Source organism: Sycon ciliatum, chromosome 5 (assembly GCF_964019385.1).
Source record: "Sycon ciliatum chromosome 5, ocSycCili1.1, whole genome shotgun sequence".
NCBI classification, from domain to species: Eukaryota; Metazoa; Porifera; class Calcarea; order Leucosolenida; family Sycettidae; genus Sycon; species Sycon ciliatum.
The window spans coordinates 10,944,337-10,959,663 of NC_088647.1; the positions used below are offsets into that span (position 1 = coordinate 10,944,337).

General features: G+C 47.1%; 1 protein-coding gene across 1 annotated transcript in view; it reads right to left on the reverse strand.

Annotated features, from left to right (window-relative positions):
• The window catches only part of LOC135817596 (chromodomain-helicase-DNA-binding protein 8-like), a 48,830-nt gene that overhangs the window by 23,604 nt on the left and 9,899 nt on the right, over positions 1-15,327 (reverse strand). The window contains exons 6-16 of the mRNA XM_065330815.1: positions 14,712-14,780; positions 14,441-14,505; positions 14,048-14,165; positions 11,337-11,411; positions 10,734-10,799; positions 9,566-9,637; positions 4,410-4,537; positions 3,885-3,960; positions 3,043-3,155; positions 2,821-2,875; positions 914-977 (exon numbers count right to left, since the gene is read on the reverse strand). Of these exons, the coding sequence (XP_065186887.1) occupies positions 914-977; positions 2,821-2,875; positions 3,043-3,155; positions 3,885-3,960; positions 4,410-4,537; positions 9,566-9,637; positions 10,734-10,799; positions 11,337-11,411; positions 14,048-14,165; positions 14,441-14,505; positions 14,712-14,780 (901 nt within the window). The remainder of the gene's footprint in view (positions 1-913; positions 978-2,820; positions 2,876-3,042; positions 3,156-3,884; positions 3,961-4,409; positions 4,538-9,565; positions 9,638-10,733; positions 10,800-11,336; positions 11,412-14,047; positions 14,166-14,440; positions 14,506-14,711; positions 14,781-15,327) is intronic.

Genomic DNA, 15,327 nt, shown 5'->3' on the forward strand with positions numbered 1-15,327 from the left:
ACTGTCGACACGGGGATCGCTCTCCATGGCTTCCCCACCATAAGCACCATCAGATTCTTCCAGGTACATCACGACGACATCGCCTTCAGCGGCTGGCGCTCCTCATATTTGCGTGAGAATTTACTTGGTGTGCGCCCCGCTCCGTAATTTGAAATTCGCTTGTATCGGCGGCTGGAACGAAGTATTTATCTATCTGTCGTCGGTTCCAGAGCGAATGACTGCTAGGTCCTCGTCGGAGAAGTCATCCGAGGACGAAAGGAACTCACTGCGCAAGAGAAAATGCACCTTACGATGTTTTGACGGAGGCGGACGGCATTGTCGGCGCGCGTGTATTTCCGTAAGTTTTCGATCGCGCAGTTCTCAATGAAATCAAATGGGACACGCGTAGATCTCTTCAGCTACCGATAGGATCATACCTTGGCTGTGTGAGGGCCACGGGAAATCCTCGTGGGCTGATGCTTCCCGTCATGCCAGGCATGGTTTTGTATGCATGTCGAATGCGTCAACGTTGACGCATTCAAGTATGGGGCTGCCGGTAAAGGGTTAAAATGGCAAATGGACTGGCCCCACCTGGCGGGATCTAATGTGCCTCAATCCAGGATCCCGGCGGGCCGGGCCAGCCCATTGGACATTTATCTGCACAAGGAAATTCCAGTATAATAATTATATGCCCGAGACCAGAGATCGAGATGCCCAGATGCAGGCGGGCTAGCTCACCTCTCGGCCAGTCCAGGCTAGAATTACACAATCACTCCCCATAGAGAGTTGTGAACTAAGTTGTGACTTGTTGCTGCATCTTCAGTCTGGTCTGTATGGCTGGTGACTTCGATGTGTTCAACAAGCTCAATGCCATCCACAACCGTGATGCACTCATTCATATTGGCTTAAACTCTCTCGTATCTCATGTACTTACCCAAAATCATCTCATAGGTCGTGATGATGACATTGAACTTGTACAAGTTGGGAATGACTTGAAGCTACACAAGCAAACAAAGTGCAACCGTCAAGCCAGAGTGAGAAGCAGCCACCATATGCACATCCATCATCAACTTATGTATGAAGCCTAGTTCACATTCGACAGGGCGCTCATGACGCCGACTGATGGCGTCCAATGTGAACCCCGGGAACATCAACGCAACGAGATAACCGTAAAAATCGGGAAGCAGCAGAAGAGTTTGATCTGTTCAAAATTAATGCTGTATGCAGAGACGAAAGCGTCCAAAACGGCTGCATTCGAGTATGAACTGGCGATGGCGTTGTGTGGCGATAGGTGCAAATGCAAATTTCAGAATTTCAAATACAATACTTCCTATGATAAATAACCGAATGACTCACAACACTGAGTTGAATTTTAGTAGGACAAGATTTCATATCATTCGCTGAATTTAGGGATAGTGCAGTAGTGTTTCCGGCGTTTTGTTTTATCCTTTCCCGTGGCCATAATTTGAATGGCACAACATCCGGGGCCACCTTTTTGATCTTCATTACAAACTGGTATTGTGAGCGTGATTCCACTTCATTAAAAAAGAAAGAAAAAAATTAGGGCTGAAAGCCAAGCCCGTCACGGGGCATACGTTACGACTCGCGCCGATCAGCGTTGACCATCGCAACAACTGCTGCATGTCGCATCGTACGAAAAATCGTACAAGATTGTGCAGCGTGTCCCAGCCGTCCTGAGGCTCTTACATCCCGTACTGTCAGTATTACGTCAAATGTGAACAAGGCTCTAGCTAGGACCACAGCACTTCCTGCAGATTCATACTTCACCAGAATGTTTTACTTCCTCCGCGTCATCGAAATTGTCGCAGTTTGACTTTTGATATAAAACGGGGTATTTACTCACCAGCACTCGTACCAGAGGCAAGGAATCGGACATAGGCGATAATCATCAGTATAGGGTGACGGCAAAGTTCTATTTTCTGTTATTGGAAGCTGGAATTTTTGAACTAGACGCAATTTCTTCGCTGATGTCGCTGCGATGGTAATTTCGAATCGCTGAGATCAGTCAGGCGTTGCAGCCTGCACATTTCTCGTGCTTATGGCCATTCACTCAAGCCTCATCACTGTTTTACCTTAGCTGGGGTGGGAATGACTTCGTGGAACAAGTGGCAGCGCTTGGAGGAACATCGAGGGGTCAGCAAACTAAATGCCTGCAACAGCGATAAAATTTGTCGCTCTGGCTGAGACCCTTAGTACATGATTGTACCTGCAAGAGCCGTGTAGACTCTACACGTAGTGCTAGTGATGCACGCGCAGGTGCCGTACCATGGTATACCAGTGATGCTGAAAAGAGGGCGCGCTGGACGTGATAGTACACTTACCTGCATGAGCTGTGACCACACAGCTAAAATAAATGGGCATGCCACGGCTAAAAAAAGTTCATTTCAAGATCGAGGTGAGTCCGCCGACGGTAATCAACCGACCTCGCAACGATCGTGTATTCTTACTAGGCTTCGTTGGTGGTGAAGTAGAAATCATCCAGAGCTAGCAGACGACAAGCATAGCAGCTCTTGTCCTGTGGAGAAAGTCAAAGCGTTTGAGATGAGGCGCGACCAACTTTTAACCTTCCTTGAAATATTTCGGAACGATATTTTTGCGTCCATTGACAACAGCGACGACGAGGACTTCATCTCTGCATGAAAACTCTCAGTCCAACTGTCCTGGAACGTTACTCTAGTCTTCAGACTATCATACTGTGTAATAAGTTTTGAATGGGTTAGCTTATGGAGTTGTCAGTAACAAGTGACAAGTCACTAGTCAAACTGCGACAATTTCGATGACGCGGAGGAAGTACACTTAACCGCAAGCTAGTGCGCTAACCTTTTCATCACGATAGTACAGTTCATAGTCACTGATCAAGCGGCGACTGTACGAACTGGAGCGGACAGGAAGGAAAGAAAACAAACATTGGTACACATGACAACAGTACTGACTATAGAATAAGACAGCCTAACAAGCATTCCTTCCGGGTGAAAGACTACTGCAAGGACACCAACACAGGCATTGCTTGACGAAGACCAGAATCAGTGTTAAAATAAGTACCTTCCATGATAAACCAGGACATTCATGTCTGTCCAGGTTTCAAATTCGCGCTGCCAGTTATGAATAGTAGACAGCGGTGCTATGACCAAAAATGGACGAGTTATACCATGGGTCTGTATACACACACACACACACACACATACACACACACACACACACACATACACATACACACACACACATATACACACACACACATACACACACACAGACACACACACAGACACACACAAACACACAGAAAAAAAAACAAGAAAGAAATGGTCACAACCGCACAATAATGACAGCAGATGTATGACCTTCAACATAGAACACACACACAAACACACATATCACAGATGGGTGTACCAATCGGCAATCTAGCTAACGCACTCCGCATGAAGTTGGAGCTTTTTTCTCCTTCTTAGAAACTTTCATCACTGAAATCGAACAAGAACTGATGGAGTATTAATCAGCTGAGGGAGTTGAAAGGGAAAGAAAGGATTGATGGAGTTAGAATTCGAAAATGCATTGTTGAGCCGAAACACATCCATCTACCAGTTCAAGTATGTGTGGACAACAAAGGGCTAGTCCATTGAAAGTTGCTGTATACTCAGTTGAGAGGGATTTTCAAACCTGTGAGAGTTTCACGAATATTTACTTGGGCGTTTGTTCACAGCGAAATCGTGTATAAAACAGCATGCTTTGAAAGTGGAGAGAGAGGGAGAGAGAGAGAGAGAGAGAGAGAGAGAGAGAGAGAGAGAGAGAGAGAGAGAGAGAGAGAGAGAGAGCGAGCGAGAGAGAGAGAGAGCGAGAGAGAGAGGGGGGGGGGGGGAATAGAAATGTGGCACAGAGACACATACATTGATCTGAGAGATGAAGCCGACTGTCTGAATGGTTTTACCCAAGCCCATTTCATCAGCAAGAATGCAGCTTTCACTGTACACACACACACAAATAAAAACAGCCACACATCAAAACAAACATCAGCATTGCAAGTAACACACATTATAATTATGCTAATGTGTGATCAAAGTACTTGTGAACACCTCCATTCCCCGAACAGGCTCTCACCTACAAAAAGAAGAAAAAAATGAATGAAATGCTGCCAATATTTCGCCCATTGGGCATCATCAGGGCAATGAACTTTATCCATTTATTTTTTCCATGCAGCTGAGAGCGTGTTCAAGGAGTTGGAGGTGGAAAGGAAACGCCGCAGTGGAGTCAGAGTGTCAAGGAAACGTGATCCAAAGAGCCGAATATATCAACTACAATTCGGTTTCCATGGCTAGTCGCCTAAACGCTATGTAAGAACAGCCACTTCCATGTTGAGGAACTACAGTCCTATAAGCAAATCAGTACTGCTGCCACACTAAACAACCCCTTACTGGTTATGCCAGCGGAACATGAGCCAGTCAACACCCTCCAGTTGATAAGCACGCAGGCGATTGCCATTCTTGAAGTCAGGCGATGCAGTCAAGCGTTTCCAACGCTCTGGGCCGGGTCGACGAATAAACTATACACAACCAATGAACAAGACACAAGATAATTGAGCCGTCAGATGCGAAAACAGACCTTATGGGAAAAAGTTCATATTTGTGTTAGTGATACTATCTGAAAGCCAGGAGCATCAAGAGTCGTATGCAAAAAACTAGAGTTGATTTGGACCAAGGGAAGTAAATTTATAGCCTCTACAATAGGAGACCGTTTCAAATTGCATCTCAATTTTGGGTGAAATACCAACAATTGTTTCACCTACTTTGTAGAATATTTCCTGTTTCCTTTGACCGATTTCCACAAACGTGGGCTTTCTGGAAAGCTCTGGCGACGAGCAACCCGTTGGGCCCAAATCCGATAGCAAATAAAGCACAGCACCAGCGCAACAAGCTGCAGACATCGCTTCAGCGCTGGACTTGCGCCGTCACACGAAAATTGCTCGCCATTTCCATCTCCATTATCCCAGGACGCCCCATTTTTTTTCGTGAAGATGCACTGAGAGCTTCCAAGACGACTGAGCCTGTTGCCGAGATCGTAGGTCGCTTGAAAAGGGGGAAACCCCGGGTCTGGATCGTTTGATTTGCACGTAGAAATGCAAAGTGCCGTGACGTATCTTGCAGGCTTCGCAGCTGGGGAACGCGGCATCGTGCCGCGATCGCGCTTGCTGCATTGGATTCCTTGGAGTTTTCTCTTCGATTTACAAACTTGGATTGTCCCGAAAGACCGATATTTGACTGAAATACGAAGGTTTGTAGCTTGGTTGTCCAGGCGCACCAGAGCGTAAACTCGCCAACTTTCAAGTGCATTTTTCCCATAAGGTCGGTTTTCGCATCTGACGGCTCAATTATAATCTGAAGATGAAAGCACTTCGGAGTCCACCCTAACCGACAAGAACGCAGAAAGATGCAATATCCCATACTTTACCCAAGGCAGAAGTTAGTAACTTATAGTTAGAACCTTAATCAACAATTTTCAAGATATTAGAGAGGCACACAACCAACTTTTAAAAATTTGGCCAATACAGCCTGGAGTAATAAAAGCTGCATGAACTAAAGAGCTCGGAAATGAAAAAGTTTTTTCGTTCCCATCACACTGCTGCCAAACAGTGATGTACGGCACATGCGTGCTGTTGTACACTGGGTGCGTGCAAGCATGACCACCGAGAACTACATGCATTCGCCGTACTCAGACAGACTGCAAGCATGACCACCGAGAACTACATGCATTCGCCGTACTCAGACAGACTTGAACTTCCCACTTTTGTGCAAGCTCCGAAGGAATCAATTCTTGAGGTCCATTCATTGTTGCCGGATCCGTCAACGCTACAAAACCGTATTTTGCGCCACCCTTAAATTGGGTATACTTGAAAGTTGAAACCACTCCAGGATCAGAGCAAAATGAGGTCAAATCGAATTTCAGAAATTGGTATGGTGTGTGATATCAGAAGAAAGAGTATGCTTTCAGCTCTCATCTCCTAAAGTGTGAGACCCAGGGAGCAATCCAAAACAGAGGTACGGGCGTTTGAAGTGCGCCCTCAACTGAAAAATTGCAAATTCAGTTGAAATACTCATCCACGAATACGCACGAGTTTGACTTTACCCGACCGATTCTGGCAGCCCTTGCGGCGGCTGATCGAGCTGAGACGTACGAATCTAGGAGATAGTCCCTTGTAAACCCAGCAGAATCTACAAAGACTCATCGCTTCGTCGCGGCAAGCTCCAGCTCAAAGCCAGCTGGCTGTACGTAGATCTGCGTGCGTGGGGCCGTGGGCTGGAAAAATTCAAAAAAATTCAAATTTATTTTTGGTGACAAGCACACGTCGACATTATTTTTCTTTGTTCTTCTTCAATTTCCTGTTCTGCCATTGCATCTGTTGTTGGTCTCCTAAGTCTTAGCATGGGTAAGCGCAAGTCCAAGGCAGAGTATCGCAGCCGAAAGCGAAAATTCTTGGGGAATCAGTTTGAGTCTTCTGATCCACTTCCGACCGAGTCACAGGATCTGAGCACGACGATGTCAGTGCCACAAGCACAGGTGAGGAACTGGACAGCACTCTTCAGAGCGCATCCTACTCCAAGCTGCGAGAGTTTGCCTTCTGGGACGATGACGGTGAGGCTACGCTGGAGGACAGTGATAAGGATGGCGATCGTAGTGATGATGAAGAAGAACACTCAGCCCAGGATCTGTCAGGAAACAGAATTATTTATTTGCCTGCGCTAGCTGACATGCTTGAGGCCACAGCTGTCTGTAAGACCTGCAAGGAGGGCAGCCTGACGCTGTCTCAAGTGAACAAGAAGGGCCTAGCACCAGTGGTAGAGCTGGTTTGTGATTCTTGTTCTTCCTCAGCAACATCTGTCTTGGCCAAACAGCAGAAGCATGGTCGCAGCAATTTTTATGACGTCAACCGGAAGGCTGTGCTGGCAATGCACATGACTGGACGTGGTCTTGAAGCTCTCAATACCATTACCACTATTTTGGATATGCCCTCGCCCATGGGGAAGCCTGCATATGCCGCCCATTGCCGTGCCCTGCATAAGAGCGCAAAGAAAACGGCGGAGAAATGTATGCAGAAAGCAGCAGCAGACGTTGTGGCTCTCCGTTCCGGTGAGGAAAAGCCTGGTGATATTGCAGTTTCAACCGATGGTACATGGATGCGGAGAGGCTACTCATCATTGTACGGCGTACAGTCTGCAATATCATTCGACACGCAGCAAATCCTTGATGTGGAGGTACTGTCCAAGCATTGCCCAGAGTGCGTGAGCTGGGAAGTAAAGAGAAGGAGAGGCCAAATATCCGCGGACCGATACCAGGAATGGCACCAGGCTCACACTGATTCTTGTGCCAAGAACACCACCTCTTCTGCACCCGGCATGGAAGCCGAGGCAGTTGAGGAGCTTTGGAGCAGGTCTGAAGCCAAGAACAACCTTCGTTACGTGACGTACATCGGGGACGGAGACAGTAAAGGCCACAAGCGTGTTTCGGTTGCAAAGCCTTACGGTGACACGGCCATTGTCAAGGATGAATGCATAGGACATGTGCAGAAGAGAGTTGGGAAGGGGCTGCGTGACCTGAAGACGAAACTTGGCTCCACAAAGCTTAGCGATGGCAAGGCCTTGACAGGAAAGGGCCGTTTGACTGAGAAGATGATGGACAAGCTTCAGAACTATTATGGCATTGCCATTCGTGGCCATGTTGGAGATGTCGACGGCACATATCGAGCCATCTGGGCTTCCCTGCATCACCACGAAGGGTCCCATGACATGTGTCCTCCTGGCAAAGACTCATGGTGCAAGTACCAACAACAGAAAGCTGGTGCCAACATCATCTACAACCAGTCGCACGTGCTGCCCAAAGCTGCGTAAATGAGCTGAAGCCGTTGTATGTCCGCCTCACTGACCGGGAGCTGCTAGCAAGATGTGTGCGGGGTGCAACGCAGGATGTCAATGAAGTTTTCAATGCTGTGTTGTGGAGCCTCTGCCCCAAAACATCGTTCTGTGGCCCATTGACTGTTGAGACATCGACCTACTTGGCAGTTGGCCTGTTCAACCATGGGACAGCTACGGTCAAGTCCGTAATGCGTGGCATGCACTGTGATGTCGGGTCCTTTGTCCATGTGGGTTTGGACAAAGCAGACACCACACGGATGTATCACTCTGCCAGGAAGTCGCAAGATACAGAGAAGAAGGCCAGGAAACGCAGAAGAGCGGTCAAAAAGGGTCTCGTTGATGCTGAGACTGAGAAAGAAGGCGTCACGTACAGCTCTGGTGCATTCTGAGTTGTGAAATAATACAGTATATTTGGTCTTTTTCTGGATACTCCCGGCAGCGTTCCGGCCATAACTTTGGTCTTGTTTGTCCTAGCCCCATAAAAGTAGGGTCTTTTCGCGTCTACAATCTCCTGGCTACAATCTGAACCTATGTGTTTGCTCATATTCCTATTCTGCTGTTTGATAATTCCTTACATTTATTGTAGTTTATTTGCGTGCGGTTTGGGATGGTAATTGAACGGTGTCTTCTAGATGCTGCGAGTAGCTGGTCACCTCAAATTTAGGTTCAGATTGTGGCGTGAACACACAGGTCTCCGTCCAAAATCCTGTGGTGTGGTTTCAATCTCCTCATGGCCTACCATTAGAGGAACGGAATTGTGTTCGTACAAGCACCGCCATTTTCATTTTCTTTGTTCAGCTGCGTCATATGTGTGCCTGGTTCACCCCAGAAGATGTTATTTCCAGGGATGATATCCCTGAAAGTGTCTGTGTGCAAAATTTCTCCATGATTGGAGCATTTGTTCTGAAGATATGCGTCATGGAAGTGTGACCCGTGGTTTGCATATGTCTGCCACCTTGACACCGCAGACAGCACCCATTCAGCACTATGGCACCCAGAGCTGGATCTACCAGCTAAGCATATCTCCAATTTGACTGAATTTTGAATTTTGAGGCTTCCACTATTTTATAAACACTCTCTGAAAAATAAATTTGGTTTCCTTTTGACAATTTCAGTGATTTTGGGCATCCTAGAGAGCAAAATAATGAGAGGAGTGCAAACTTGATGCCAATGGTGTCACAAGACCAGGGCTGCAGCAGAGCAATCTCACTCCAGCAATGAACTCGCGAGGACATTGATCTTTGTCAGCCCTCTCCTTGCTTGTATGGAGCTGAAATTGGTGAAGAAAGTCACGGGAGTCAAGCCTATCATTTGATTTTGTGCTCCCATGACAACAACTAGCGGAAAAGGGAAAGCCACATAAGGCGGCCACACGGCATCAGAGCATAATCTTGCCGTGATGAATGTTACAAGTGCTATGTGTCAACAACCGCTAGTAACAGCACTCCGGCGATCGCTTCAATAGACGGCTTCGAGTTACTCTTCTTCCAAGATACTTGGATGGCTCAAATCGACCAAGAATTGATGGAGTTACGACAATTCGAAAGTACACTGTTATGGCAATATACTTCTCCCGAAGTTATTATACACAGAGCTGCCTGAAGAGAACTAACTTATTCTACATGTAAAAGATCCACCAGAACATGAAAATACCCATGCTGTACCTGTAGTTCTTGCGCGGGTGGCATCTTGTTACGCGCTCTCCACTGCTGCAGTGGAGCCTCTGGTACGTCTTGCTGTGATGGACAACAACAAAAGTAGCCGACAAGCACACCATCAAGGGAACTGCTGAAGAAAAAGGCGAATGCATGCATGGGTTGGGGCATGCAGACAGCACATGGTGTACAGGAATGGCCAGCAAGCAGAGTACAACATGACCATGGAAGAGTAGTGTTGTAATAGTGCAGGTACTAAGGATTCATGGCAAACGTTTTTTGTTGTCCCGTAAGGCCATGGTAAAAAATAAAGTTGATTCTCAGGTCATGAGCCTGTGAAAATCGGTGCGAGCGAGTGATTTTTTATTTTAATTCCCACAATTTTTTTATTTCCAAAGATAGGGTCACACATGTGTACGTCACAGGTTCATAATTAATTTATAATTATTTTATCATTCAGGCCAGGGAGTAGAAAAATATCGGTATTTTACTACTCCCGGATTCATGCCTTTCGCATTGACCGTTTTTATGCACGCATATGCATGCATAGAAATAAAAAAATCGTCGGTGCGCCGCCAAAAATCGGTGCACGCGTACTTGAGAATCAAAGATAATTGTTACCATGGCCTAAGAGGTTATTTTATTTACACGACGGTACCGGGAGTGCCGTGCCGAGGGTATCCATGGCGATTTGATCACTTGAGCACCACTTGCGTGCTGTGGTCAGTACCGACAGTATTCTGGTGCCGAGAGAGCGGGGGGGGGGGGGGGGGGGGGGGGGACGGTACTGTGGCATTCCGCGTATACTTCAGCATGCTACAGGCCTACACCAAGGTTTGTGAACACCTGGTACCGGAGACGGAACTGCTCTGTGTGAATGCATTTCGCAGCTTGCGACATTCTGACAAGCTCTCAGCACCCAGTCACATGCGTACCAACGGCACGGTTGATCGCCATGTAAATACCCACTGACGAACATTGTTCAGAGGGGGGGGGGGGGCCAAAGTAGCAAATAGACCGACATTCTACATGCACTTGATTTGCGCCGTCCAGCATAGAGAGCTGCATCCTGGTATGAAACAAAAAAATTTCATTTCAGGGACGACCAAAAACGTTTGCAATGAGCTCTAGCGTAGTAGCTGTAGTAGTACAACTACATGCATACAGGTATACTTACTGGTAGCTCCCAGGTACTCTCCTCATAGGCGAGTCCACGCCACTTGACCAAGTAGTGAGTTACCTCCTGCACAACAGCGTTAAATAAAACAACCACATATGCGCACATCACACGCACACAAGAGAGCAAAGGATGCATATGCTTGGCACTAGCTTGCACAGCATTGTACTTGCAGGTTGACCATAAGGTGCATGGCACACGCAACCAAATTTCTGGTAAACACCACTAGCACGTGATCCACATCTCAAGATCTCACTACATGTACTTTCTGCATAAGGGATCATTGCCTGGAAAGGTAAACACAGTCAAACTCTCCCCCTCTCACCGCCAATGATTTCCCATACAGTGACAGTGAACATATCACTGGTTCAGAAATGTCATTGGGAGAGGCTGGCAGTTACTCTTTGCCCAGTGGGCATTGGCAATATGCAAATCAAGCCATACAGGTTCTGAAAGTATCCACTAATATGGAACTGCAAGGATGGTGAGTGTGTTGCCTGTCATGTGATATCCCTGTTTCAATCAAAGAGTCTTCTCAAGTTATCAACACTGCTACACTATACACAGTCTGACTGGTGTGCATTACACGGAACATGCACTCACCCCGTCTTCCACTGCGTCTTCCAGCACACGCTCCACGTCCACATAGTCCTGATTAAACGGCTCTTCATCATCAAGCTGCATAAATAAAAAAAATGCAAACACACAGTACATAGCAGCCCAGTCAAACGCAATATCAAAGACGGCATGCCCCACACACGATGTATTTTCTGGAGGGATGAAACGAATATCCCGAATATTCGAACATTCGTTTGTTTAGCTTCGCAGAACGAACATTCGTGAGGTGACGAATATTGGAACTGAAATTTTCTTTTTCCCGATATGCTACTACTCTTGTTACGCGGTAACACGGAGTCTTTGTGAGTATAAGCGCAGTTCGGTGGCCACGCGCAGGCAGTCCACGGGCACGGCTAGTCTGCACAGGTGCGACATTCGTGCTTCACTCAGCGCTGTTGTGCGAAGGGTACGCACTCCGCACAAGTAAGCCGTGCCTCTAGTTCTCGACTGCAGAGGGCATCCTCTGTGTAACTGATCACAGGAAGTGAACCCACACGGACTTGTCACATCTAGTTTTGCAGTGCTGTTACAATCAGGATTCAACACACATGCTATACACCAACACGGGGAGTCGCAGTACCAAAAAGAATATTCGTTCGATAGCGTCAAGATCGTTCGATTACGGAGAAATTGTGTTCGTTTCAGCCCTAATTTTCTGATCTTTGTCAAAAACTGTTTAGAGGAAAGAGGAAAGGGCGACAGCTGTAATGCATCCGCTCTCAATAGGACAGAACTGAGAGACTGGTATTGGAGATAGTGACCATGCCATAATATCAGTTGCTTCGCATATCGTGATGCACCTTTCGCAAGTTACACAATGCATACCACAATGCAGCAAATCCCAACACTGCGCATATACACCAAAGCTGCTCACATACAGGTGTTCTTCTGCAGTCACGTGAAATGTCATGCACAAAAGTGCCACAAACCTATGCATATCACCCATAGTTCATCGCAGAAATTAAAGGGGAAGTCCGGTGAAAAATTTAAATTTCAGGGTCGGTAGAGTTTCGGGCGCTGAGTCGAATGGTGTTGGTCCCACGTGTCTCCGACAAAGCGTTCTCGAGATATTTCCGTTTGAAAAACTGAGTTTCGGGGGCTGCGCCATGACGTCATGCGGCCGCGCCACACCCTCTGCAACGTCATAGCGTGCAGCTAGGTCAAAAGGAGTGCGTGAAAGCAATAGTGTCAGTGCTATTTCAAATGATTTGGCGACTGATAGTTTGGTGCAAGCGACCCCGAAGACCTGTAACTCCTTGTGAGAGTGAGGATGCAGCCATGGCTGACCTTCATGAGTTCGGTCTGGGGCTGAGAATCTCGGCAGCTGAAGAAATGGCCACGCGGGCCGGTCAAGAGTGAGCGCTACTGAGTTTCCGACTGATGAAGAAGCAGCAGCTATTGCAGACGAGGCTGATCAGATCGCTGGAGAGCAGGGTCGCCAAAATGGAGAAGAGTGATGCGAGTGCTCTAAATGTTGTTCCATACCGATTAGATTCGCTTAGACTCCAGTAGCCTGCCACATGGTGATGTTTTGGTGCGAACTTGGAATATTTCGGACTACTCAATTGGAGAACAGTGCAGGCTCTTTGAACCACGGGCACGACTCTTCGCTCGCAACGCTATGGAATCTGAAAGTTCTAGGTCCGGGAGCTGTTCGCTGTTTTGTCACTTGTCACGGTTGTGCACTCATCGCTGTAACATAAAATAATGAGGCGGGTGCGGAAAACTAAAATTTTCTTTCTCAAAGCACAACCACCGGCACCGGCAAGGAGAAACGCACGTTCTCTGACTACATGACTGAACAATACGACTGATACGAGTGTAGTACATGACAAGTCCGTGTGTTGACTAGTTTTCTGAGTCTTGTGTCAGTTGTGACTCGAGTCTTGTACATACTACCCCAGCACGGCAGTGCGGGAGTAGTTCCGTCTGTGATGAGTTTGTTGACTGCACTACAGCTAGATAACACACTGCACGCACTGCATGCACGCAGCGCAGAGCGCGTAGACGGTAGAGGCTGACGGAAAAGTCCAACTCGGAAACGGCTACGGTATAACCTCCAGGGTTACCGAGCTGAAAATCACAGGGTAGACCTACGTAGTGTTTGTAACACTGAATCGAATGGTCTTGGTCCGAAGAAGCTGCGACAAACGGTTCCCCAATCGAACGCGCTCCGAATATGGCCATTTTTGTACACAACTAGATGGTGTGGCTACCTGGCTGCACGCTGTGACGTCATCACCTGGATCTGGGTGATGCGCGCTCAAATTCGCACATGTTCGATTGGGCGTATCTGACGAACCATAAGCCGCAGCCTCATCGGACAAAGACCATTCGACTCAGCGACCCGAACTCTACGGACTGTGAAATTTAAATTTTTCACCGGACTTCCCCTTTAAGATTACAGAGCTTTGTAACTGGTATATGAGCACAAATCAACACTCATGCGGCAGCTCGCCTCAGGCGAATGCAGCCAAATGGTTTGTTCTCATTGACAAAATAACCACTAATGTCTTCGGTGGATGGGAACGTGATGCAAAACACTGCCTCACTTCACATGATGTGGCCTGCGATGGCCTAAGTTGCCCATTACCCAGTGCATTGAGAAGTGATATTATGCGCGGTGCTCAGCTGTGTTGAAAGTAACAAGAGTCAATCACTCAAGATGCCACATGAAGAATTACAGAAAAACGCACCGAAAACAAGTTGGCAATAGAGTTGCGCTTGATCCAAAAGCGCTTGACCTTCTGGTGAATTCGCTTGTCACCAATAGCCAGCTTATCTGCTGTGGCCCATTCGCAGTGCAAGTAAGAGCTGGAAAGGAAATGTGACAAAGAAAACAAGGGCACATCAGTCCGAGCTCATCACACAACTTTGAGCAAGCACACGTTACCCTGAACACAATCATACAAGGAGCATGCCAACTCAGGACAACATAGCCAAACACAGACACAGAACCAGCCACTGGCAACTACAGCCTCCATCCAGACCATACGTGTAACTGTGTATCAATAACAAACCATTTACAAAAATAGACGCCGATGGATGTTTAACAGAAGTCACTAGCAGAGGGAATACTGAACACTCACAAGTTCTTGTACTTGACATAATACTCCTCGATGCTACCATCTGAAAGGTTAGCCGTTTCTCCAGTCTGCAATGAAAGCCAAGAAAATCAAGAAGACTTGCAATGTCAACCACTAGAAGCATTCTAAGTAGTAAAAGAGGAATGCAGGCGCAGGCATACACAGTGAACAGCTAAACTCCTACCGTATGAGGCTATCAGGATAATGAGCTACAACAACAACATGTGCACTACGCAACCTCCAATTACAGCATTTTGCGTGCATTATGGCTTACTTTGGGCCGTCGTGAGCGCACAGACAACACCTTGTCTACGACATTCGCTGTCTCCTCACTGACATCATTCTGCAATGGAATACAAGAGTGAAGACACACATTATGCCCTGATGTGTCATATACACGGATAGCTACGGCAGAGCAAAACAATAGCATACACTTGCAAGGGGACGACATGCTACAATACAGGGGCGTCGGAAGGAGTTTAACATTGGTGCGGCCAAAGTGTGAGAGGGGGGTGCGGGGGTCCTCCCCCGGGAATTTTTTTGAAAATTGGGCCTAAAAAACCATATAGAATAATAAAAAGAATATGCATGCTGATGATACACCGCATTGTCCATGTAAAACATGGTACCTGTACAAGAGTCGACAAGCCACCAACAAGATTGAAATGTAAAAAAATAAATAAAATAAATTCGAAAATTATTGGTGCGGCTTTGGCCGCACCTGCCGCACCGGTTCCGACGCCCCTGCAATAACTGGATATGGACACCATGATCAGATGATGTCTTCCAAATGGGAACACAGGACGAGGGATTGAATACAGTGCAGCAGAACCTCTCTTATCCGGACCTCCCATATCTGCCTACCTCCCTCAACCAGGAAACTGTAAGCA